The sequence below is a fragment of the Mustelus asterias genome, chromosome 2, assembly GCF_964213995.1.
Source record: "Mustelus asterias chromosome 2, sMusAst1.hap1.1, whole genome shotgun sequence".
NCBI classification, from domain to species: Eukaryota; Metazoa; Chordata; class Chondrichthyes; order Carcharhiniformes; family Triakidae; genus Mustelus; species Mustelus asterias.
The window spans coordinates 118,111,050-118,135,367 of NC_135802.1; the positions used below are offsets into that span (position 1 = coordinate 118,111,050).

A 24,318-nucleotide genomic window follows, 5' to 3' on the forward strand; every position below is an offset into this window, starting at 1 on the left:
TTTAAATCCACATTACATTTGTCATGATTACATTCTTAGTATCTGGTTATCTAACGTAAATTGTTATATCAAATCATTGTACGATTATATTTAAATAAGGTTTTACTAACTGAAATCTGTTTTGTCTGAGTATTTTTCTGAGCCCAGAAAATGCCGTCCTTGATTCTTGGACGAGCATTGCCTATTTCATACTGAGAATCCATTGTGTGCGTCCACTTTAAAAAATATTGTTGTACGTTGCAAAATAGATACGTGAAACATAATGTCCTAATTCTGTGTCCTAAAAAGCCCTAGAAAATGCACTATTTTATTAGGGTTTTCCCTAACTATGGGTTCTTTGCTAATTGGACTGAATCTTTCCACAGTCTTTCTACAGAGGCAGGTGAATAGACAGATGATTAATTCAGTATGTTTAGTTTTTGCATCCTTTTTCAGGTTTCCCAGGAACCCAAAATTCTAACAGTGCCTTAAACGTCCAGAAAATATATTTCATATATATTTTCAAAGGAAGCATACAAATGAAAGAAAAGTTGGATCCTATGGTAGCCCCAACAACCAATAGTCCTTTCATGACTAAATAGTAAAATGAAGCCATCAAAAAAACAAAGGGGGTGATTTAATGGCCCCGTTTCACACAGTTGCAAATCTCGTTATGGCCAGAAAGTCTTGAGAAAGGACCATAATGGAATTTACACCAGGAGGATCTCACTCTCACTGCTGTCCCTCCCACCCCGACAAAGACATCATCAGGATCATGCCCAACACGGGCATGAACCTGAATACCATTCATTTAAATGTATTTAAGTATTCAAAACCAGCTTAATTTAAACAAATTCTTTAAAAAGGCACCCCGATCTCCATGCGCATCACTTGCTGGTGTCTTCAGGCTCCACCCCTCACATTGAGGGTGCAAAATACACCCCCCGCTTTAAAATGGCAAAGTGTAAGAATATCTGGATGGAAATCCTGTTTCTTTGGGCAGTAACACACTGGTCTTCAGGACCTACACTTTTGCCATTTTTTGGGAAAATTCCACCCGAAGTATCACCATACAAGAGGAAAGGCTAAATTGGAATTTTACATTGGTTTGATCATGCAAGAGATCCTTGAGCATCAAAACAAAATAACAATCTTCATAAATGAGTAAGCAACACCTGCCACCGTTCTTAAAAATATGAAAAATACAATTGTTCACAATTTTTGCTTAAGATTCTTTTTGCCTAAACCAGGTACACCATTTCCTACATTTTCCTTGGGTTCATGAATCACACCTGTAAAACCTTGTTCCCTACAATATTCAGAACAAAATCAATAAACTTAATCATTCCAGCTAAGCCCCGATCATACTAAGATTGTCAGCCAGAGTAGACAAACCTCAGTGAAATAGAGTGAGAACACAATCAAGAAGGAACTCGGAACTTGAGTATTGCTGAAAAAAGGCACTTTGTTGAAGCTTTTTATTATGTACTCATCAGGGCGATAGCAACAATACCAATGTTAGAGAAGACAACAACTTTATACTGTATGAGAAGAGAGTGCTGAGTCGTTGGCAAGTGGATACTGAATTGAGAGTCCGAGAGAATGCACCAAATAATGATGACTGACAGTTAACTGCCAAACATTGTTTGAAAATTTTAAACCAGGCAGTTTGATTCTGGTCACAGCATTGCCCTGAGGAGTAAAAAAGAGTCAACTCCCACTTCCCAACCAATCAGCACACTCTTCTCATTCCGTATAAAGTTGTTTCCCCAGCAATGGTATTCTTGTGATCATTCTGATGAATGCAAGATGAAAAACTTTGTCAAAATGTCTTTTTTTCAGCAATACTAAAGACATTTCTATTTGGTCCTTCACAAACAATCAAAGGGATTCTGATTGCTTTACTTACCTTAAAACAGGGGCTCAAGACAGAGTGGCATAGTGGCACAGTAGTTAGCACTGCTGCCTCACAGCGCCAGGGACCTGGGTTCGATTCCCGGCATGGGACACTGTCTGTGTGGAGTTTGCACATTCTCCCTGTGTCTGTGTGTGTGTGTTCTGGGTGCTCCGGTTCCCTCCCACAGTGCAAAGATGTGCGGGTTAGGTGGATTGGCCATGATAAATTGCCCCTTAGTGCCAGGGGGACACGCTAGGGTAAATGCATGGCGTAATGGGAATAGGGCCGGGTGGGATTGTGGTCGGTGCAGACTCGATGGGCCGAATGGCCTCCTCCTGCATTCTATGATTCTATACATTATCACAGAATATCCCCACAATGTGCCAGACCTATAAGTTGCTTTTTGCCATATTGCCACACAAGAATCCCAATAGAGGTTCCTTGCCTTCTGTTTCAAACAAATTGTTCTCCTATTGCTTTTCCTTGGCACTTAAGGTTTTTAACTGTGTATTTGAATAATCACAATAAACAGCAGAATGCTGTGACTCCCATCTGTACATGAAGAGATATTATTTTCAAGTTCTAAGTTTGTTATTATACACGTCAAACTTTGGAGCATCATAAGACATGAAGTTCTAGGTTTTCCTTTTGTAAAATATTTTTTCAGCACAAGAAGCCATGCAATCAGTCACTTAGTCTCATTAGTCCCTTCCCCCTTATCTAAGCACTTATTTTTCTTATTTATTTCCCTTTAAAAAGCTGTATTGAATTTTGTTGTTTACTGTTTCTTGTAAAACATTCCATCTTCCAACAACTTCTTCCACATATATGTAAAAAGAAAATCCCATAATTTCTCCCTTTGTTGCTTTGATCATGATAAATATGAACCACCTAGTTGTAAAAGCACTGATCAATGAAAATAAATTTCTCCTGTTTTATCAAAACTCCTTATAGTTACCAATCCATCAGATCTCTTCATAACCTTACATTCCGGTGGAGAAAAAGCTTCAACCTTGGTATTATCTTGGTAAATCTAATCTGCTTAAAGTTCACATTCTTCCCAAAACTAGACACCAATTTGATTTCAACTTTACCTTAGGATCGCCGCTTCAGCCAACGCCCAATTGCAGAATGCACAGTTCCCCCCACCACAGGGCCCCTCTTGGCACTGCCAAGGTGCCAGGGTGCCTGGTGGGCAGTGTGCCAGTACTGCCAGGGGCACTGTTTCTTTTCCCCCACCCCCACCCCAACCCCTCAGGGGGCCTCAATGGCCTTCAGTCCCACCAATGAAGCCATGATGTCAGGTCCTTGTTGGTGGGGACCACACATGATCCTCGCCGATGAGGACGTCCACCAGCGAGGCCGTTAAGTCAAGTGAGCCTAGACGATTCTGTCCTGGGTGCTCCAATCGCATCAAAATAAATACTTAAATATTTAAATCAGCCTTGCGCCCACAGTGCAGGGCCAGTAAGATCGCAAGTGGCAGGAAACCAGGCACGAACCCGGTTTTTCACCTCTCTCACTAACGTACCTGCTCGCCACGCTGATCAGCATGACAAGCCGGTAAGGTTGCCCCCTATAAGTTTAGCACAGCTTCAACCATTAATTATTAATCAATTATTTTTGATTTTGAAATCTGTCAGAGCATCCCACGGAATTATCCAAGTGTTTTTTACTTTTGGACCAATAAGTTGACGGTCCATTGAATACATCGCCATATAAGTCAGAATTATAACCTTATTTTAACTGTATTTGGATATATGAAGAGTTCTTGTATTTGTCTAGACAGAGCAGTTAAGGCAGCCTTCACAGACTTCCCCCTTGATTTAAATTCATACCAAAGGTAGATAGTTTTGAGAGTTGAGATTATACAGTTACCTCCTGCTTCTAAGTGTGTTCTACTTTAGTACTTTCCCAAGATGTGGAAAAAGGTTAAAAATGCATTAGTTATAAGATTTTCTTTTGTTGATTGACGTGCATCCTTTTGCACCCTAAGATTATCTATGCAATCTTGCAAGGGTTTAGTTGGGGAGTGAAATAAGTGGTTAGTTTTTAACTTCAAATTAAAATAGACTATTTCTAAAATCCTGCTGTTTCACAGGAGTCCACATGAATGCCATCTGTTGGCATAGACTTGTAGCTGAACTTATTCCATATGTGGCTTCCACTGAACAAGCTAGGTTATATTCCTGTGAGGGATGTATCTTATTCGAAAGATGAAAAATCTTCTGTTTATCTAAATCTGCTTTCCAGTTCGAGGATAGTTATCATCAATTAAATGGAAAACTCAAGTCAAAAACTATTTTGACGAAAATAGGGAAAAAGAGGAATATGAGTGACTAAGTCATGAATAGGCTATTGCAGCCTTGTCTTTCCTTCATTGTTTGCTATTTCACCGTTACTTAACTTTTCAGAACGGTATTATTTTGACATGTCACATTCTAGTATTGCGCTCTCTTTTTTCTTCATACCTTGGTTTCTTAATGAAGTTGAAATGAAATGTATCATGTTTCATGGACCCCTGCTTTGCTGGCTTTTTATGCTGAGTGAGGTTTTTCATGATCATTTAGTAATTGACTGATTAGATATGTTACATTAAACATTTTATTTATAAATATGACCACAGGTAAAGAGAGACCTAGGGTGATCTGATTTAAAGAAAAAGTCATCCAAGCCAATTTTATGTTCCTTTTAAAGAGTAGAACTTCCTTTTAATTTGCTTGTAACTTGAGGACCATTTTGACTATCATGTCTGTTATAGTTTATCTTTTGTATGGTGTCCTGTACACCTTGGTGAGTAACGTCCTATTGTTTGAGTTTGCGGACCAGAATAAACCATTATTTTACTCGTCAAATTGATGACAGTATTAAATGTTCCTAAATTTCCTTATTGAGGTCATTAACTTTACACCTTGGTTCAGTAATGTCCTTTAGAGAAAGCAAACTGCCACTCTTTCTTAGACTGGCCTACGTGTAACTCCAGACCCACAGCAATGTGGTTAACTCTTAGATGCCTTCTGAAATGACCCAGCAAGCCACTCGGGTGCATAAAACCATTACAAAGTCTGCAACAAAAAAAAAAACTGGATGGGCACCCTACATCAACCTAGGTGCTGGAAATGACAATGACACATCTAGCTCTGTCTACCCTGCAAAGTCCTCTTTTCTAACATAGAATCATAGAATCCTAGAGTGCAGAAGGAGGCCATTCAGCCCATCGAGTCTGCATTGACAATAATCCCATGCATGTGCCCCAGCTAGTCTCCCTGATACTAAAGGGCAATTTAGCATGGCCAATCCACCTAACCCGCACATCTGGGCGCTTATGCCAAAACTGGGAAAGATGTCCCACATACTAGTGAAGCAACAGCCCGACATTGTCATACTTACAGAATTAATACCTTACAGATAATGTCCCGTGCACCATCATACCTGGATATATCCTGTCCCACCGACAATATTGATTTCGGATCCCATTAAGGCTCATGCCATGAGGTTCAATTTGTCCAAGGAAACCTACTGCTGCTTGCCACCTACTGTCCCCCTCAACTGATGAGTGAGTACTTCTCCACATTGAACACCATTTGGAAGAAGCGTTGGGGGGGTGGCAAGGACACAGCGTGTACTCTGAGTGGGGCCTTCAACAAAAGTAGTTCGGCAGCACCACTGACTGAACTGGCCAAGCCCTAAAGGACTGCTAGAGGTTGGAAATTGGTGGGGGAAATAACAAGAGGGAAAAACATACTTGACCTCATCCTCGCCAATCTACCTGTCACACATGCATCTGTCCAAGACGATGTTGGTAGGAGTGACTACCACATAGTCTGGGGAGACAAAGCCCATTTTCACATTGAGGACATCTTCCATCATGCTAAATGTGATGGATTTCAAACAGATCTAGCAACTCAAAACTGGGGCATCCATGAGGTTCTGTCAGCCATCATCTGCAGTAGCAGCAGAATTATATGCAACCACAATCTGTAACCTCATGGCCTGTCATATCCCCACTCTACCATTCCCATCAAACCTGGTTCATTAAAAGGTGCAGGGGAGCATGACAGGAACAGTACCAGGCATACCCAGATGAGGTGTTAATCTAGTGAAGTTACAAGGCAGCACTACTTGCATGCCAAACAACAAAGGCAGCAGGCAAACGACAGAGCTAACAATCCAAAAGCCAACAGATTAGGTCCAAGCACTGCAGCCCTGTCACATTCAGTCATCAATAGTGGTGCACACTAAAAGAACTAACTGGAAGCACAAACCTAGAAATGCAGTGACAGATCTGACCTGACCAATTATTGCCCCTTCACTTCTCTCTCAAGCATCAGCAAAGTAATAAAGTCTCATCGTAAGTGCTATCAAAAGGCATCTACTCAGCATTAACCTGTTCACTGACCCCTAACCTGGGTTCCACTAGTGCCAGTCAGCTCCTAACTTCATTATACCCTTGGTCCAGACATGGACAAAGAGCTGTACTCGAGGTGAGTGACTGTCCTTGACATCAAGGCAGCATTTGGCTGTGTGTGGCAAGGAGCTCTTGCAAAACTGAAATCAATGGGAATCGAGTGAAGCTCTCCACTGTTTGGAGTTCATAGAATCGTAGAATCCCTACAGTGCAGAAGGAGACCATTTGGCCTATCGAGTTAAGACCAACAACAATCCCACCCAGGCCCTATCCCTGTAACCCCACATATTTATCCTGTTAATCCCCTGACAGTAAGGGGCAATTTAGCATGGCCAATCAACCTAACACACATACCTTTGGAGTTGCACAAAGGAAAATGGTTGTTGGAGGTCAATCATCTCAGTCCTTGGACATCGCTGTGTGAGTTCCTCAGGATACTGTCTGCGGCCCAGCCATCTTCAGCTGTTTCATCAGTGACCTTTCCTCCATAAGATCAGAAGTGGGGATGTTTGCAGATGATTGTACAATGTTAACCATTTGCCACGCCTCAGCTTCTGAAAGTCTGTGCCGTATGCAGCAAGACCTAACAGCATAGATACTTGGACTTGTAATGGTAGATAACATTCATGCCACGCAAGTGCCAGGCAATTGCCATCTCCAGCAAGAGAGAATCGAAGCATCTTTCCTTGGCATTCAATGACATTGCTATCACTGAATCCCCCATTATCAACATTCTGAGGATTACCATTGACCAGAAACTTACTGGACCAGCCTTATAAATACTGGGCTACAAGAGTAGGTCAGAGTCTGGAATTCTGCTGCGAGTAATTCATCTCTTGACTCCCCAAAGCCTGTCTACCATCTACAAGATACAAGTCAAGAGTGTGATGGAGTACTCTCCACTTGCTCAGATGAATACAGCTCCAATAACACTCAAGAAGCACAACATCATCCAGGGCAAAGCAGCCTGCTTCATTGGCACCCCATCTGTCCCTATCACTATTCACTCCCTGTGCAACCAACACACAGTGGCAGATGTGTTTACCAGCTATAAGATGCACTGCAGCAGCTTTCCATGGCTCGTTCAGCAGCACCTTCCAGACCCATGACCCCTACCACCTGGAAGGACAATGTCTGAACACCATCAACTGCAATTTCCTCTTCAAACCACACGTCATCCTGATTTAGAACTATGTCACTGTTCCTTCACTGTCACTGGGTCAAAATCCTGGAATTCCCTAACAGCACTGTGGGTGTTCCTACAACACATCGACTACAATGGTTCACGAAGGCAGTTTACCACCATCATCTGGAGGGCAATTAGCGATGGGTAATAAATACTGGCCGAACCAACAACGAACAGAAAAAATGTCGTGCTCTATTTAAATCAAGTGAATGGATGTTTTATGAAGAAATTCAAAGTTAAATCATTTTGCAGGAACACAGCCACAAATCCTTTTCTAATCCAAGAAAATATTTAGAGTTGTTTAATATGTTATATAGCCATAAAATAATCTCCAGTTCATCTTGTAAACATTTGGCTTGTGCTGGTGATTTTTTTTTTAAACAAATGTTGCAATGCTGTGCATCATACCAGCTGGACTTTAATATCTGGCTGTTTCATTGATCAAGAATTGTTTTAAGCTGATGAATAATAGCATGCATTAAACCAAGGCAGCTAAGCGGATTGAAATTTCTTGACTTTTGCTGTTGAATCTACTAAAATTACCCCGGCTGAAATCAAATCTGTGGAATGTAGATATCAAGCTTTGAAATACCTTGCAGTGCACTGTGGCTATTTTGGATCATTCTTGACTGTCGTATAGCTCCTAGCTTCCTCCATCCTAAGGATTGGATTTTACATATATTACTGCAAAAAATATGCATCTGTTTTCTTAAAGTTATAGGTAATTCTGATAACTAAGTGAATTTCTATAGTAACATTTGCAACCATATAATTGCTGCTTTCGTCTGAAAATTAAACTAATTTAGCTGCCAGTGAGTTTTGAAAAGTGTGATTCTCGCTGGCACGGTGGTGTTTGCAATTTTGGACCAGGCCTACTGATGCGGTGAATATGCCAGTGATGCAGAACATGCACGGAAAGCCAGGAAGCTCATCTTAATACATTAGCATCTCATATAGAGCTTTACTTGCATCATAAGGGTCAGAAATGGGAACAGTCTGCTGACAGCATTCCATTCGTATAATGAAGTCCTTGCCTGAATGCAGCAAGACTCGGCAAGCATTCAGGCTTGGGCTGATTGACAAGTAACATAAAGCCACTGCCACCTATTGACATTCAACAACAAATCCTCCGCCACTGACACATCATGGCCACAATGTGTAGGCATACGGCAAGCAGAGTGCAGTTACTTGCCAAGGCTGCTTCAACAGCGCCTCTCAAATCCATTTTGTTACTTAGAAGGAAAAGGGCAGCAGGTGCATGAAAACTCCACCATGTTTAAATTCCCTCTAGGTTACACGCTACCCTGTCTTGAAAATATGTCACTGTTCCTTCATCATCACTGGCCATATTCATACCGATTAGGATTTTGAGAGTACTTTCACCATGTGGATTGCAGCGGTTAAAGAAGGTAGCTTACTATTACCTTCTCGAGGGTAAATAGGGATGGCAAATTTCCCAACTCCTAAATGAAGCAAAAAGGTATGAGTAAAGCTCTGTTAGACCACATAAGTATTGCATTAAGCTCTGGGAAGTACCTTTTGGGAAGAATATATTGGCCTTGGAGGGAGCGACAGGTGGGAATGTGGAGTTGAGATTGCAAACAGATCAGCCATGATCTTAATGAATGGCAGAGCAGGCTCAAGGGATTGAGTGGCATACTCCTGCGAAGTTGTGTGTTCTTATCTACTGTCTCCATCACAGGTTGTGTACCTTTGCCACTGACCACCTTCTCTATTGTGTCATAGTCTAAAGCAAATTAGTTGCAATCTTGGTGCTGTTGGACCTCAAGATGAGCTTCTAATCTTATGCCATCTTTGTCACAAAGACAGCCTACTTCCCCATCACACCTGCCATCTCTTCTATATCAACCAACATGCCAGTAAAACTCTAATTTGCGCTTTTGTCATCTCTGAACTCCATCGCTCCAATGCAACCAAGCTAGCCTGCCAGCCAGCCTCTAAATGTCAGTGCACCTGAATCTCCTCTGCCCCATTTTCATTCTGCACCAGATTCTGCTGACCTCAAATCCTTTTTTTCTCAGATCTAGGTTGGTTGCCAGTCCTTAAGACTTAAAATTTTAATTTTTCCATGACCTTGGCCCTCTCTATCTCTGGTAATCTCCTCCAGTCTTATAGCCCTCCTTTCTCAAGCACTCTTTTCCACTAATCCAGCTGCCTGAACAGTTCCTTCACCTTGTCACTGACAGCAATCCATCCAGCCACCTACATCCTATTCCCTAGAATATCCTATTCTAATTCCCTGCTTTCTCATCCTTTGTATTCACAAAGGAGAGGGATGTGTTGACTGGGAGTGTCTCAGAGGGGAGTGTTGAACCGTTGGAGAAAATCTCCATTACAAAGGAGGAAGTGTTAGGTTTGTTAGAGAATTTAAAGACTGACAAATCCCCAGGGCCTGATGGAATCTATCCAAGGCTGCTCAGGGAGATGAGAGATGAAATCGCTGGGCCTCTGACGCAAATCTTTGTCTCGCCACTGGACGCAGGTGAGGTCCCAGAGGATTGAAGGATAGCTAATGTGGTCCCGTTATTTAAGAAGGGTAGGAAGGATAACCCGGGTAATTATAGGCCGGTGAGCTTGACGTCCGTGGTGGGGAAGTTGTTGGAGAAGATTCTTAGAGATAGGATGTATGCGCATTTAGAAAGGAATAAACTCATTAACGATAGTCAGCATGGTTTTGTGAGAGGGAAGTCATGCCTCACTAACCTGGTGGAGTTTTTTGAAGTGACCAAAATGGTTGACGAGGGAAGGGCCGTGGATGTCGTCTATATGGACTTTAGTAAAGCGTTTGACAAAGTCCCTCATGGTAGGCTGGTGAAAAAGGTTGGAGCTCTTGGGATAAAGGGGGAGGTGGCTAGATGGGTGGAGATCTGGCTTGGTCACAGAAGACAGAGGGTGGTAGTGGAAGGGTCTTTTTCTGGCTGGAGGCCTGTGACTAGTGGCGTTCCGCAGGGCTCTGTATTGGGACCTCTGCTGTTTGTGATTTATATAAATGATCTGGAAGAAGGTGTAACTGGGGTGATCAGTAAGTTTGCGGACGACACAAAATTGGCAGGACTTGCAGATAGTGAGGAGCATTGTCAGAAGCTACAGAAGGATATAGATAGGCTGGAAATTTGGGCAAAGAAATGGCAGATGGAGTTCAATCCTGATAAATGCGAAGTGATGCATTTTGGTAGAAATAATGTAGGGAGGAGCTATATGATAAATGGCAGAACCATAAAGGGTGTAGATACGCAGAGGGACCTGGGTGTGCAAGTCCACAGATCCTTGAAAGTGACGTCACAGGTGGAGAAGGTGGTGAAGAAGGCATATGGCATGCTTGCCTTTATAGGACGGGGCATAGAGTATAAAAGTTGGGGTCTGATGTTGCAGATGTATAGAACGTTGGTTCGGCCGCATCTGGAATACTGCGTCCAGTTCTGGTCGCCACACTACCAGAAGGACGTGGAGGCTTTGGAGAGAGTACAGAGGAGGTTTACCAGGATGTTACCTGGTATGGAGGGGCTTAGTTATGAGGAGAGATTGGGTAAACTGGGGTTGTTCTCACTGGAAAGACGGAGGATGAGGGGAGACTTAATAGAGGTGTATAAAATTATGAAAGGCATAGATAGGGTGAACGGTGGGAAGCTTTTCCCCAGGTCGGTGGTGACGTTCACAAGGTGTCATAGGTTCAAGGTGAAGGGGGGGAGGTTTAACACGGATATCAGATGGACATATTTTACACAGAGGGTGGTGGGGGCCTGGAATGCGCTGCCAGGCATGGTGGTGGAGGCGGACACACTGGGAACGTTTAAGACTTATCTAGACAGCCATATGAACGGAGTGGGAATGGAGGGATACAAAAGAATGGTCTAGTTTGGACCAGGGAGCGGCGCAGGCTTGGAGGGCCGAAGGGCCTGTTCCTGTGCTGTATTGTTCTTTGTTCTTTGCTTTCTGTTCCCTCAAAACTAACTTTGGTTAGACTTTCTTAACTCAAGTACCTTGGGACATTTTTGATGTTTATGGTACTACACAAGTGTAAGTTATTAATTTAAAACATTTTATTACTACTTTCATTGTTAACACATGTTTATATGACACATTTACCTACCCCTAGTTAGAGGTAAGAAGCACATGAAAAGAGAAAGGGCTCTTTTGGTTTGTCAAGGTCAATCGATATGCTGAGCAATTTAATTGTTCTTGTGCAGTCTTGGCTGGCCTCCCAAAGTCTACCCTCTGTAAACGTGAGATCGTCCAAAACTCTGCTGCCTATGTCCTCGCACCAAGTCCCATTTCCTATGTTGCAAGAATGAATACATTTCAAAAGTACTTCATTGGCTTTAAAGCACTTTGAAATGTCCAGTGGTCATGAAAGAGGCTTTATAATTGTACGCCCTTTTTCATCCTTGTGTCCACTGATTTACGTTGGCTCCTAGTCGAGCAGCACCTTGAATTTAAAATCTTTATCCTTGTACCTCCCTACCTCTAATTGCCTTAGTCTTTCAATCCTCCTAGAATCTGCACTTATCTCACTCTGGCCTCTTGAGTTTCCCTGATTTTAATTGGTCCAGTATTGGTGGCCATACCTTCAGCTGCCTAGGCCCAAAGCTCTCGAATTCTCTTCCTAAACTGCTCCAGTTCTCTACCTCAGTTAAGATGTTCCTTAAACTCTTTAATCAAGCTTTTGGCAATCTGGACTAATATCTCCTTGTGTGGCTCAACATCTAATTTTCCTTTATAATACTCCTGTGAAGAACCTTCAGATGATTCATTACACCAAAGACACTATGTAAAATATAAAGTATATAAATGTGAAAATCTCTTGATTCCATCAATCAGAACAGTATATTCAAACTACCCTTATTTGCCCCTATAAAACTCAAACCAGTTTGCATATCTGTCTATAGTAAATATTTTGAACTAGATTTTCATTACTTTTAATTCTAGGATACAATTACTTGGACGTGGCAAGGACCTGGAGCGTAAGTTGACTTAATTTTTCTTTTTCCTTTGTCATCAGATTGATATTTATTTCGCACACAGTCGTTGTCATCTAAAGGTTTTAAATGTGAAAATAATGGAAATTAGTAAGATTAAAGTTTTGATTGAATGCAAAATGTCACCAGCATGATTTATGTTACATTACAGTTTTCATTGTATCATTCTTGGAGGTAAATACTAGTGAAGATTTAAGAGTTGGCATGACATGAGTCAATGAATCAGGAACTTGCTGAGTAATGGGCAAGGCAGGGACAATATGCAGGTTCTTGAGATGACTAGTGAGGAATCTCCAACTTGAAATGATACTTTCAGAGATCCTTTGAAAGGATGTGAACTGCATCTCATGGTGTTTGCTAAAATCTATGCATCATTTTTCAAGGTGGCAGATAACCAATGTCTGCTTTATCTACAATTTGCCTTTAGCGGAGAAGTGAGTTGTGCACATCTTCATACCACTAATAGCTAAAACTGGGTAATCACATAACAAGTAATAGGAACGTGCCCGGCAATAAATGTGAGGATAAAAGAATAATAGTGACTTGGAATTATTTTCCTTTTGCAGCAGTTACTTAATTCAAAGTCATGTTACAATAAGATTTTTTGGTAAAGGTGGTTTCACAGTTTAAAATGTAGCTGCATAAAACTTTTCCAATAAGGAATGCTTTCTTTGCAAACTAATTCAAAGAAACATTTCACTCTTTCAAATATAGTTGACTCATTGAACCACCTTCCTGCATCATTCAAAACAAGCTGTTATACTGACAGTATATCTTGCTTGCTTTCTTGCATAGCAGAAAGTGAAAATAATTTTGACAGACAGGAGAGATGTATGAGAGATCAGGAGAGGCAGCACTATGACACAGTGGTTAGCACTGCTATGCCCTCTGATGAAGGAAATGTCTGAATGGTGTGCCGGTTTGGTGGGTGAGATTGAGAAAATCAAGGAGAGCAATCAAGTTGATGAAGACTTGAGGTTAAAATAGGAATTGAAGCTGCTTAAGCTTATGTCACTCAGTTCAGAAACAGGGAGGATAGGAAGGAGACATTTTTGGCATACCTGAGTTTTAAGCACCTCATAAGAAATAGGCAGGGTGGTTAAAAAGGGCGAAGTGCTTTAAAGCTGAGGAAGAACTCTGGAAACAGGATAGACTAAAGTGGGCTTGTCATTTAAACAGGGTGACATGGTGGTGTTGAGTCTTGGAGAGGAACTGACAATGGTAAAATGGGTAACTCGTAGGAGGGCAGCCCATTCTTCTGAAAATAGGTACTTTCACTGGTTCAGAAGGGGTTATGAATCTTTCAGAAGCTGTTCATTGGAGATGGGGAATATGTTCTGGATGGTGCTTAAATTCAAATAGGCTTTAGGCATATCAAGGAGAAACAGGAGCCTTGAAATGAACAGGAGAGAAGTAGAACACTACACAGTATCCTGGGTAGCTAACATTATGAACCTCTTGCATGGTTCCTTAAGAATGGCAGGGACACAGGCTGGGAAGGAAAGGATCTATCTGCTCTTTTGATTAGTAACGATGCAGGGAAAACCAAAGAAGAATTTATTCTAAGTAAGAAAACCCTGATAAAATTATTAAAACCAACCTCAATCTTAAGCATTCAATACCAGGAGTTAGCTGCTATATTACATTAAATTCTTAAGTGTCGGCCATTGTAGTTTATTTGTTAAATCATAACTTTATCACTGGATAAATCTGACAGATTTATGTCTGTATCAAAACTGAGACATTCTACCTTACTGAGTCATAAAATGGATATGCTTGCATTTTGTAATCCATGAGTTAAAGATCAGAAAATCTATGGAGTATTCCATATGTCCATCAGACTATTCTGATGTCCGCTTAAGCGTTAGTGAAAGTGTTATAGTCAAATCAGTATTTTGACAGATTTACAAATCATCTTCCAATTGGCAATTGTGTGTGTGCATTAATTTTTCTAGTTCTGAAGTCCTCATCTGCTTTTGCTGGCCCCACTTCAGAGGTACATGCTCACAAGCATGCGTGCTTGTGGGCATGTACTTCTAAGAAAATAGTATTTTTACATAATCAATGGAGGGTAGATGCAGCTTGTAACCCCAAAAATTTCAACTTTGTCACTTTTAACTGTTCTTAATTCTGTTCCTTACAACTTTGGTTTTTAATTTGGTCCATACATATGACGAGCTGGAAAATTCCTGTGACCTACTTCCAATTCACTGGTATAAATTTGCCAAAAGTGCAGTATACACCCTAGTTAGGTGTTTAAAAGGGATTTCTGCGTACTTGTTGTGAAGTAGCACCAGTGAAAGCTAAGCAGATTCAGTAAGTTAACGCTTTGTGTAACTAGTTTAAGCAACTTCACAGGAAAATTGTGAGCCTCCCCCCTCTTCAGGTTCAAGATGAGTAGTATGCAGGATGAATAACCCTTTCAGACAGAACTAAAATAGGCCAATGGTTGGAGTTGAACAAGTTGTAATGATTCATTGGGTTGATTTGGAGGAGGTAAAATACAAATTAAGAGCCAATGAGTTGACATTCAATTATTAATTTGTTTCTCTATTTATATATTATTTATTAATTTATTCCCTCTAAGCATCTTAAATGCAATAGTTTGAAGATGTCAAAGGAAAATAAAGATGCTCTTTTTCACATTTTTAAAGCGGAGCTTTCTTCAATTTGTTATTCATTTATGGCAGCACATACCCGAGGTCTCATGAACACTTAAATAAAAAATGTGAATTACGTACAGCAATAGGAAACTAATTTTTTCACCAAACACATTTAAACTGAGTTGTATTCAAAGCACCTGTAAGTTGGAAGATTTTGCAGGGGAAGCCTGATTTTCAGCAAGAACATAATCATGATTACAATCTAAGGCAGCACGGTGGCACAGTGGTTAGCACTGCTGCCTCACACATCAGGGACGTGAGTTCAATTCCTGCGTTGGGTGACTGTGGAGTTTGCACATTCTCCCCATGTCTGTGGGTTTCCTCGAGGTACTCCAATTTCCTACCACAATCCAAAAATATGCAGGTTAGGTTGATTGGCCATGCTAAATTACTCCTTGGTGTCAAGGAGATTAGCAGGGTAAATACGTAGGGATAGGGGGATAGAGCCTGAATGGGATTGTGGTTGGTATAGTTTCAATGGGACAAATGGCCTCCTTCTGCATTGTAGGGATTCTATGTATCTATGTGTTCTATTTTATGGTAAGAAGTCTCACAACACCAGGTTAAAGTCCAACAGGTTTATTTGGTAGCAAAAGCCACTAGCTTTCGGAGCGCTGCTCCTTCATCAGGTAAGTGGGAGTTCTGTTCACAAACAGGGCATATAAAGACACAAACTCAATTTACAAAATAATGGTTGGAATGCGAGTCTTTACAGGTATTTCTATTTTATGTGCAGCTTAAGTGGATTGGCCTTGCTAAATTGCCACTAGTGTCCAAGGATGTGTGGGTTGGGTGGATTAGCCATGGTAAGATGTGCAGGGTTACAGGGAAGGGACGAAGGGCCAGGGAAAGATGCCCTTTTGTAGAGATGGTGCAGACTCGATGGGCTGAACTGTAGAAATTCTATGAACCAGTATAACAGTTGAAGGGAGTACATCTTGCATCTTATAAATATGTTGTTAGAAATTTCATGATTTAATATATTTTGGTAACATTACTAGCAGATACTATCATGTTCATATAATTTCCACAGAATGCAATCTTATTTTTCAGGTTAAAAATCCTTTGGCTCACATTGTGCCAGCTACACAATAATGTGGAAATGGAGGTTAGTTTATGTTTTGCCTTCCTGAGGGTTAGAACCTTTGTCATTTCATTATGTGGCTTAAATTTTAAAAATACCTGGCCAGAAAATATTAATCAGTAAGTCAGGATAGTATCTTCTAGCACAGGTTGTGATTTAATGATCTTGCTTTTTTGTATAACCTTTAAGAAATAGATGGAATATTACCAAACAAATATGTCTGATGGGGGCATAATCGGATTTCATGAGACTCATGATCTCTCTGATCCTGTGCTGCATTTAAAAACTCCAACCACAGACCAATTTCTAGTTTTGTTTCCTTCTGTTCCTTTCCAAATAAGAGGAACAATGAATGCTCTTTGAGATTTTTTTAAAATGCCAAAATTGGCAACCTAGTTTAGCTTTGGCACTCTTGGCTTGATCAGCTACACTTTTAGACTCGCACATATCCCCATCGATCAAGGACAATTACATTTAAATGAGAAGTGCTTTGCACTCAGCAAACTAACATTTTGTACACTTTATCAAGACTGTCATTAATTAAAACAAATACAGCCATTGCAATTTCCCAGTTGTGCAACTGGAAAGTGATTTGAACTTTTGAAATGTAATATGCTTCAGACAACTTAAATCAGTTGGAAATCCTGGTGCATATTTTTACAAAATTGAATGAAAGTTGTTTTGAATATAATTTTTTCTTCATTAAAATGCAATGGATAAATTGGATGAATTCATCATCTGTTGCAAATAGCTGTTAGTGGGCACACGCCACATTCAGTCAAACTGAAATTTAGATTATTAAAACAGTTTTGCATTGCAAATAGTTCAGAATGGCCTGTGAATATGGTTAGTTTTTTTTAAAAGAACTGATCAATTTCTTAGTAATTTATCACAAAACTCTGAGATTTTTTTTAAAATTCCAGTTTAGTGGCCGATTTGTGGAATTCCTTCATTTATTTTGCATGAATGGATGGTTTCATTACAATTCACAATGTCTAATATAACTTTGGAGATCAAACAAATAACTTTGGCAATTATTTGTTTTAAAATGATCAAGAATGTAGAATTTTAAAACCAGTCATTTCAGTTGAAAGATTCAGTAACCCACCATTCTGTACATTGTTATTTGTATATTATTTGGCTGTCAATTAAAAATAATTTTGACACTTCAGAGAGATTTTGATTTTGTTTTCAGTTTCTGCCAATTTATACACCTTCCGAGGAAGAAAGAAAAAACCCCATTTTGTATGCAAACAATGTCAGAAAGGTAATGGCAAAGTAAGTATAATAATACTTATTAAAAGTAAAATCAACACATCTATAATTTATCTTCATTGACATTGGCAAGTGTTTTGGAGCACTGGAAAAATTGTTTTTCCCCCCCCCCCTAATATCTCATTCCTTATAACTTCTGAATGATGCTGATATCTTAGTGATGATTGAGAGCAATCTTGAGATTTGAATCCAGGCCCCCAGGGGGCTATTTGCTAAAATATCGTGGAAGTCATATACTTATAAATACTTCCAATCTTAAAATGCCCAAGGAAGATAATTGCACTCAAGAAAATTAATATGTTTTATTAAAGGTATAAAACACCCGAAAAATTATCTGAACTGAAAACCACTAAAACAAAATCTAGAGCATTAAATCCTATAGAAACAAGTGAGATGTATGGTTTGACATCTGTACAAGATGAATGATGAATAAAAATGTATACCGTGCCATGTAGACACTCAAGTTTTATAATGGTCTGGTTGAAACTAATGAATTCATGATCTTACTCATCACCTCCTTTGTTGTGCTAACATTTTTCTAATGGTCTCTTTTGTATCAAAGTAGCTAGGCCCCCTCCCCTTCTCTGTGGGAATGTTCAATTTCTACTAAAGACCACATAACAAATGTGGCACCACAAATCTGCTTTTATCATGTCTTGTGTAGATGTCTAATGTAGTGGTCAACCTGTTGCTTTATGTTTATTTTTTAAGTGCTTTGTCATATCATTTTTGAGGTGGTTTATGCTGTTGCAGTTCTTAGTGGAAGGAAGTGAGTAGCGATTATCTATTGCGTTTATTATTCATTGATGAATGAGATTCAATGTAGTTCATTGTTTTGTACAAACAAAAAGTTCAGACTCTTCAAAATATTTCCATCAAAATCACTGTGCTCTAGCCAAGTCTGAAGCACGTTAGTTAATATACAATAACTTTTCCCATACTTTTACTTTTGAACTGTTCCTGGTAGAGCTCTTGGTGTTCCTGTGACTGACTACACATTTGAAGATTGTCAGCTTGTAATGTCTGACAGCCAGTTGAAACTTCCTGTGGATACCTGTCTACTAGAATTTGCAAAGCTTGTCAGAAAACTCAGGTGAGTTTTGTTTTACTTTTTTATGATGATAGCCACTCTAAAAGAAAGAAAGCAAACTTATGATGGCTAATTTAAACCTTATTGCTTACCTTGAATTTGTTTGTAATTGTATGTCTTTCGGTTTGGTTTACACTTGATGCGGAATGTGTTAAATTTATTGACAAAATGTTCAACTAATATTTTGGGCAACTTGGAATCTTCTTTTCAAAATGTTTGTGGGATAGGGGTGATGCTGGTGAAATTGTTTCCAGGTTTCCCTGTAACATTTGTCTAAATGCAGCATTTCTTAATAATCAATGGGATTATAGGAAATTATGCACAACTTTTTTGATTTGATTTATTATTGTCACATGTCTCGGTATATAGTGAAAAGTATTATTTCTTGAAGGCTATACAGACAAAACATACCATTCATAGAGTACATAGGGAGAAAGGAGAGCATACAGAATATAGAGTTACAGTCAGAGTTAGGGTGTAGAGAAAGATCAGCTTAGTATATGGTAGGTTCATTCAAAAGTCTGATGGCAGCAGGGAAGAAGCTGTTCTTGGTACGCAATCTCAGACTTTTGTATCTTTTTCCCAACGGAAGAAGGTTGAAGAGAGTATGCCTGGGGTGCGTGGGTCCTTGATTATGCTGGCTGCTTTTCTGAGGCAGCTGGAAGTGTAGACGGAGTCAATGGATGGGAGGATGGTTTGATTGATGGACTGGACTGCGCTCACAACTCTTTGTAGATTCTTGCGGTCTTGGTCAGAGCAGGAGCCATACCAAGCTGTGATACATCCGAAAAGGGTGCAACAGTAAAAATTGGTGAGAGTCATAGCGGACATGCTGAATTTCCGGTGCCTCCTGAGAAAGAAGTCGGTGGGCTTTCTTAACTATAGCATCAGGGTGGAGGGACCAGGACAGCTTGCTGGTGATCTGGACACTTACAAACTTTTAAAATTAATTTCAGCAGCCACAGGTCAGACCAGTGTCTTCAGTTGACTGCTGGTCGTCAGTTGAGTAATTTTTCTGTAACAGCAGATTTTTGCCTGATTGCTGACCAGGAGATTTATGATGATAGATTCATGTACTATGTTTGCATATCTGCCTGGGTGCAATGTGTTGAAGCACACCAAGCAAGTGCAATTGGCTGAAAGTTGCTAGTCTGACTTGTAGAGATGGTTAGTTTTGTGGGTGGTGACTGGTTTGAATAAATACTGTGTTAAATGGACTTGTAAGTTTGCAGAGATTTGGGTGAAATGCGCACACATTTTTGTGCTTAAAATTCAGCATTTTCTTTGCTTTTTAATTTGATTCCACCCAAATTGAGCTTTTTGGGCAGAAATCATGTGAAAACTCCGCTACAATTTTTTGGAATTGTTTCAACTATAAACTGGTCACTTTGTGAAAAATTTACCATTTTAAAAATTCAATTTTGGAGAGAGCCTTTCAGAGTTTTGCAAAATTCGGTAAAGAAACTAAGGATTTTAGTTTTTCAATTTCAGCAGTGAATGGCTTAATCTATAAACCACTGCTCGAATACTAAGGTGATGGAGTTAAGGCAAATGACATGTGTTTTTGTCAAAATGTATCTTGTGAAAAACTTGAGCGCAATATATCGACATTGCAGTAACAGTCTGCTTTCCCAGAGTGGAGTTAATTCAGGAGTTTGAATGTTTGACAGCTCAGCTGGTTCATGATGCAGAGCGATGCCAGCAGTGCAGATTCAATTCCCGGACCAGCTGAGGTTATTCATGAAGGCACACCTCCTCAACCTCCTCAACCTCCTCAACCTCAGCAACCGGGGGAATGCACACAACACAAACCCCAAGCCAGTGCTGACTCCGGACCAGAAGATCCCCCAAACCCCTGCGCCCATGCAAGCCCACCCACTCCATCCCACGCATGGGAGCGGCTGAGACTCCCCTCCCCTCACCCCAGTGGTACTCACATCCTCACTCGCTCTTGCTACTGCTGTGCCTGAACCAGACTTTTATAGAGCAGTAATGGTGTGCACCAGTGACATTACACCAGTGAGGTGGGGAGATTCTGTGAGGGAGAAGGGTGGTGATAGAGTGCCAACCTTGCTAATAATATTGAAATTCATGCTAATAATTCTCGTGCCCATTTTGGGCACAAGGTAGTTTGTGCCTGTAAAAGGGGGCTGGGACAATAGCAAACTGTTTGGCACCGGGTGCAAATCTGATTTTTTTTTTGCTTCGCATGCTATCTTACCACCTCACCACACTGGCCAACGGTTGGAACAAGGTGGTAAGATCACGTCCTGGGTCGTTGTTTTTTTGACATATTGAAGAACTGCACTAAAGCTCCTATGCAGCTTGAGAATGATAACTTTTGGAGCAAAAAGTTGGAAAACAAATTAATTCATTTCCATAGGTATCTACATGGATTTATTTTTCAGTAATTTGGGTACTTGAAGACTAACATCCAAACTTGTTTCTATAACCCATCCACCTTAAACAATACAGATTTAGTTTTTATTTCCCACGAGTCAACAGAAAATTACAGGGTCTGCTGCGGCAGTGATCACTAGATAAAATGGCATTCTGCACATTTTAGTTAATCCATCAAGAAAGGCCTTATAATTCCTTTATTGAAGTATCCAGTTGTTGAATCATTCCCTTTTATGATTCCATTACCCTATCTGGAAGTCTATAACATGCGTTTATTACTTTTCCTAATGTTTGTCAAGATTTGTTTTTTATAATTTGTACAAATGGTCCCTAGCCCCTAGTTTAATTTGAATTATTGACATGCAGAATATTTTTTCCATGAAATTTTGTGTTTCTTATGCTTCTGCAAATGATATCTGTCACCTCATTTCAAGATTGGAAAAAAAACAAATTCAATCAGTCTTTACTTTTAACTGGCAGCACCAGGAAATTAAAGGATCCCACTTAGAATTCACTCAACCATTTTAGGTTGCTGCTTGAATATGTGCTGTGCCCTCTAGTGGTTATTGCTGATGTTCTCAAAAGATTTTTAAAAACTTGGATTTCTATTGCAATTAAAATGTTTGCATAGAAAAAATATGTTGAAGAAATTGTATAAATGGATTTAAAAAGGTGCCGAGTTCTTGATTTTTTTTCCTCTGGGGTTACTTGCTGCTCCTCAACAGGAAGTTTTAAACTACATTGAACTAGATCTGATCCAACTTGTTCCCATCCTGCTGTAGATTTTGCTCCTCTGCTGCAGGATGATCTGTTTTCCACTTGGCTCCCATGGCTGCTTTCTCTACTTATCCATCAGAACTCCTGCCACTTTTTGTTGGACTGTGTTTAAATGATTTCTCAGGCTTTTCCAGCTGCTCCCAATCTTGCGCGTTGCCACACTCTACAGATGGTCCTTGGGCCAGTTTCCTAAGTTGCACCGATCCTGTGGATTTATCTGCTACCATTTCCTGACTTTATGGACTTCACTGAGTTTCATCCACATTGCTTCTGTGGAGCGCACAACAAACACCAGAGTATACTGTGCATCTTTACTGAACCCACTAGTTAAACCTGCTGGTTCAGGTTCAACTCTTAAGTATGCCTTTCCACTTGCAGCTGCTTTGCGTCCCACCTTTCTTCCCCTCCCCTCCTCTCCTGCTGCACCCACCACATAGTTCCACATTCATTTTGTGGTTAAATTGGCTTTATTAGAAAGTTTTTGTGAATTTTCCATTAAAAACATACCACTCACTTGAGTGAGACTGAAGAAAGCCATTGTATTTAGTGCGCACTCATTAGAGAATGCATTTTCCCAGACAAATTATAATTCATCGGAAAGAACAGCTGTGGATTTTTAAACATCTAATTTAATTCAAAACATTTTAGAGATGTGCATGAGGCAAAATAGCATTTACATTCAATAGTGACCTCACTACACAAATATTTAAGAATATAATTTACTTTTGGTAAGGTGAAGCTGTTACCATTTTCTATTTACCTATATCACTGTCTCAGAATTTTGAAATTAACACTGTGTGGTGATTATAATGTTTTCATTTACAATTTCAGTTTAAAGCCTGATAGAGTTGAAAAGGAATTGGATAGACTTGCAGAAAGTGCCAAAAAAGTGAAAGGAGAACGGATAACTTTGGAAACGTTTGCTGATTATTTGAAGTTGCCAGTTTGTGATGCATTAACAGATATGTTTGTACTTTTTGATGAGGTAAGCTATATTGGCAATAAATGTTATCCTAACTGTGTAAAATTTGCTAAGTTTGTGAATTTGTATTAATAATGGATGAATTTGAATGTGCATTTATATTCATTTGTGCCCCTTACATATTGTACCAACATATTACCAGTTATTGAATGTACTGTACTTTTAAGAATAAACACATTTATCTTTCCTTATATTTACATGCAGTTGCCCCCTCCCAGACACTGCTTCATGACCTCAAATAGAGGGCAAGTTGGCATATTGCTTCCATTTCTTGAATGATGTTGGTCCCAGCTGCCCAACAGGAAATGTGTGCCCAAAGGAAAAGGTGGAGGCAAGCTGGTGAAAGCAGCCGACTGTTACTGTCAATGGCTGTGTCTAGCTTCAGTTACGTATTAAGTATGATTGTCCGAACAACTCTATTTATCCTACTGCTCACCTGGACACTCTGAAAACCATCACTCTCAGTCATTGCCATGCAAGTGTAATAATGTCTGCAAATTTGACTGCTGACATCTTGGATATGGTCTAAAGGCTGTTAATTCTTGCTGTAATGTTCATGCATAGCATGATTGGCCACGTTCACCATGCATGTCATCATGAAGAATGTGCTTCTAAGGAATCGTCCACCATTACAGTTAATCAGACTTTCGTATACCATATTTATGTCATTGGATTTTTATAACAATCTAACCTAGAAATTTTTGAGCTTCTCCAAATTCATCCACTTCCTCTTAAGAGATGTAGCTCCAAGGGGAAAGGTGTCTGAACACAGCTGGTGCATTGTTATCTGTCTGATGTCCTTTCACTAGTCTTGAAAATGCTTCCCGTTCATGCATTCGAGTTGGAGAAACCATTTGTCACACTAAAGAAACTGTAACAAGAAAAAAAACCAAAGGAATTATCACAAAATTCCATGAATACCCAGGTGGAAAGCAGGGTAAAATCAAAGCAAAATAGAGATTTAAAATGATTCATTCAAAAGGAAAAGTAGAAAAGAGGTTTCACCAGCACCTTATACTCTGGCTGTCTTTGAAATTGGTATGTTTTGCACTTGGCACAATAGCAACATGATGGCTAAAAAATGATGGAGGCATTTTCTGTGTTCTTTCGCTATTGTGACACCCTACCATATTTGGATGGAGTTGGAATGGGCAGAGAACTGTTATCAGGCTTCTATCCCCATTGCCCGCTATGTTATGCCCATAAAAAGCCACACACTGTTGAAATAGACATAAAATTTACTCTTGATCGCGGAAGTGTACAGAAGATCATTTACATTGTAGATAAGAGAACTGAGAAGTACTAGATTACATATAAATTAAATTAATATTACAGTAATGTAATAATTTAATGTGATTTGTCTGAGCGTATCATGTTGGCTGAAGGTATCCAAAAAAGAAGGGGTGGCAGTATTGATCAAAGAAACAATGTTAGCACTGGAGAGAGGAGTTGAGAGGTGAAAGACAGTCTATTTGGTTCAAACTGAGCACCATATAGGAACTATTACACTTCTAAGTGCATACTACAGGCCACAAATAGCGGGAAGGGTATGGAGGAATAAAGGGAAAGATGCAGGTAGA

At 39.9% G+C, this 24,318-nt stretch overlaps 1 protein-coding gene across 1 annotated transcript in view; it reads left to right on the forward strand.

Annotated features, from left to right (window-relative positions):
* lpcat1 (lysophosphatidylcholine acyltransferase 1) overlaps positions 1–24,318 on the forward strand; it is a 182,310-nt gene that overhangs the window by 119,510 nt on the left and 38,482 nt on the right. The window contains exons 7-11 of the mRNA XM_078240535.1: positions 12,418–12,452; positions 16,184–16,238; positions 17,410–17,492; positions 18,457–18,582; positions 22,588–22,741. Coding sequence (XP_078096661.1) covers positions 12,418–12,452; positions 16,184–16,238; positions 17,410–17,492; positions 18,457–18,582; positions 22,588–22,741 — 453 coding nt within the window. The remainder of the gene's footprint in view (positions 1–12,417; positions 12,453–16,183; positions 16,239–17,409; positions 17,493–18,456; positions 18,583–22,587; positions 22,742–24,318) is intronic.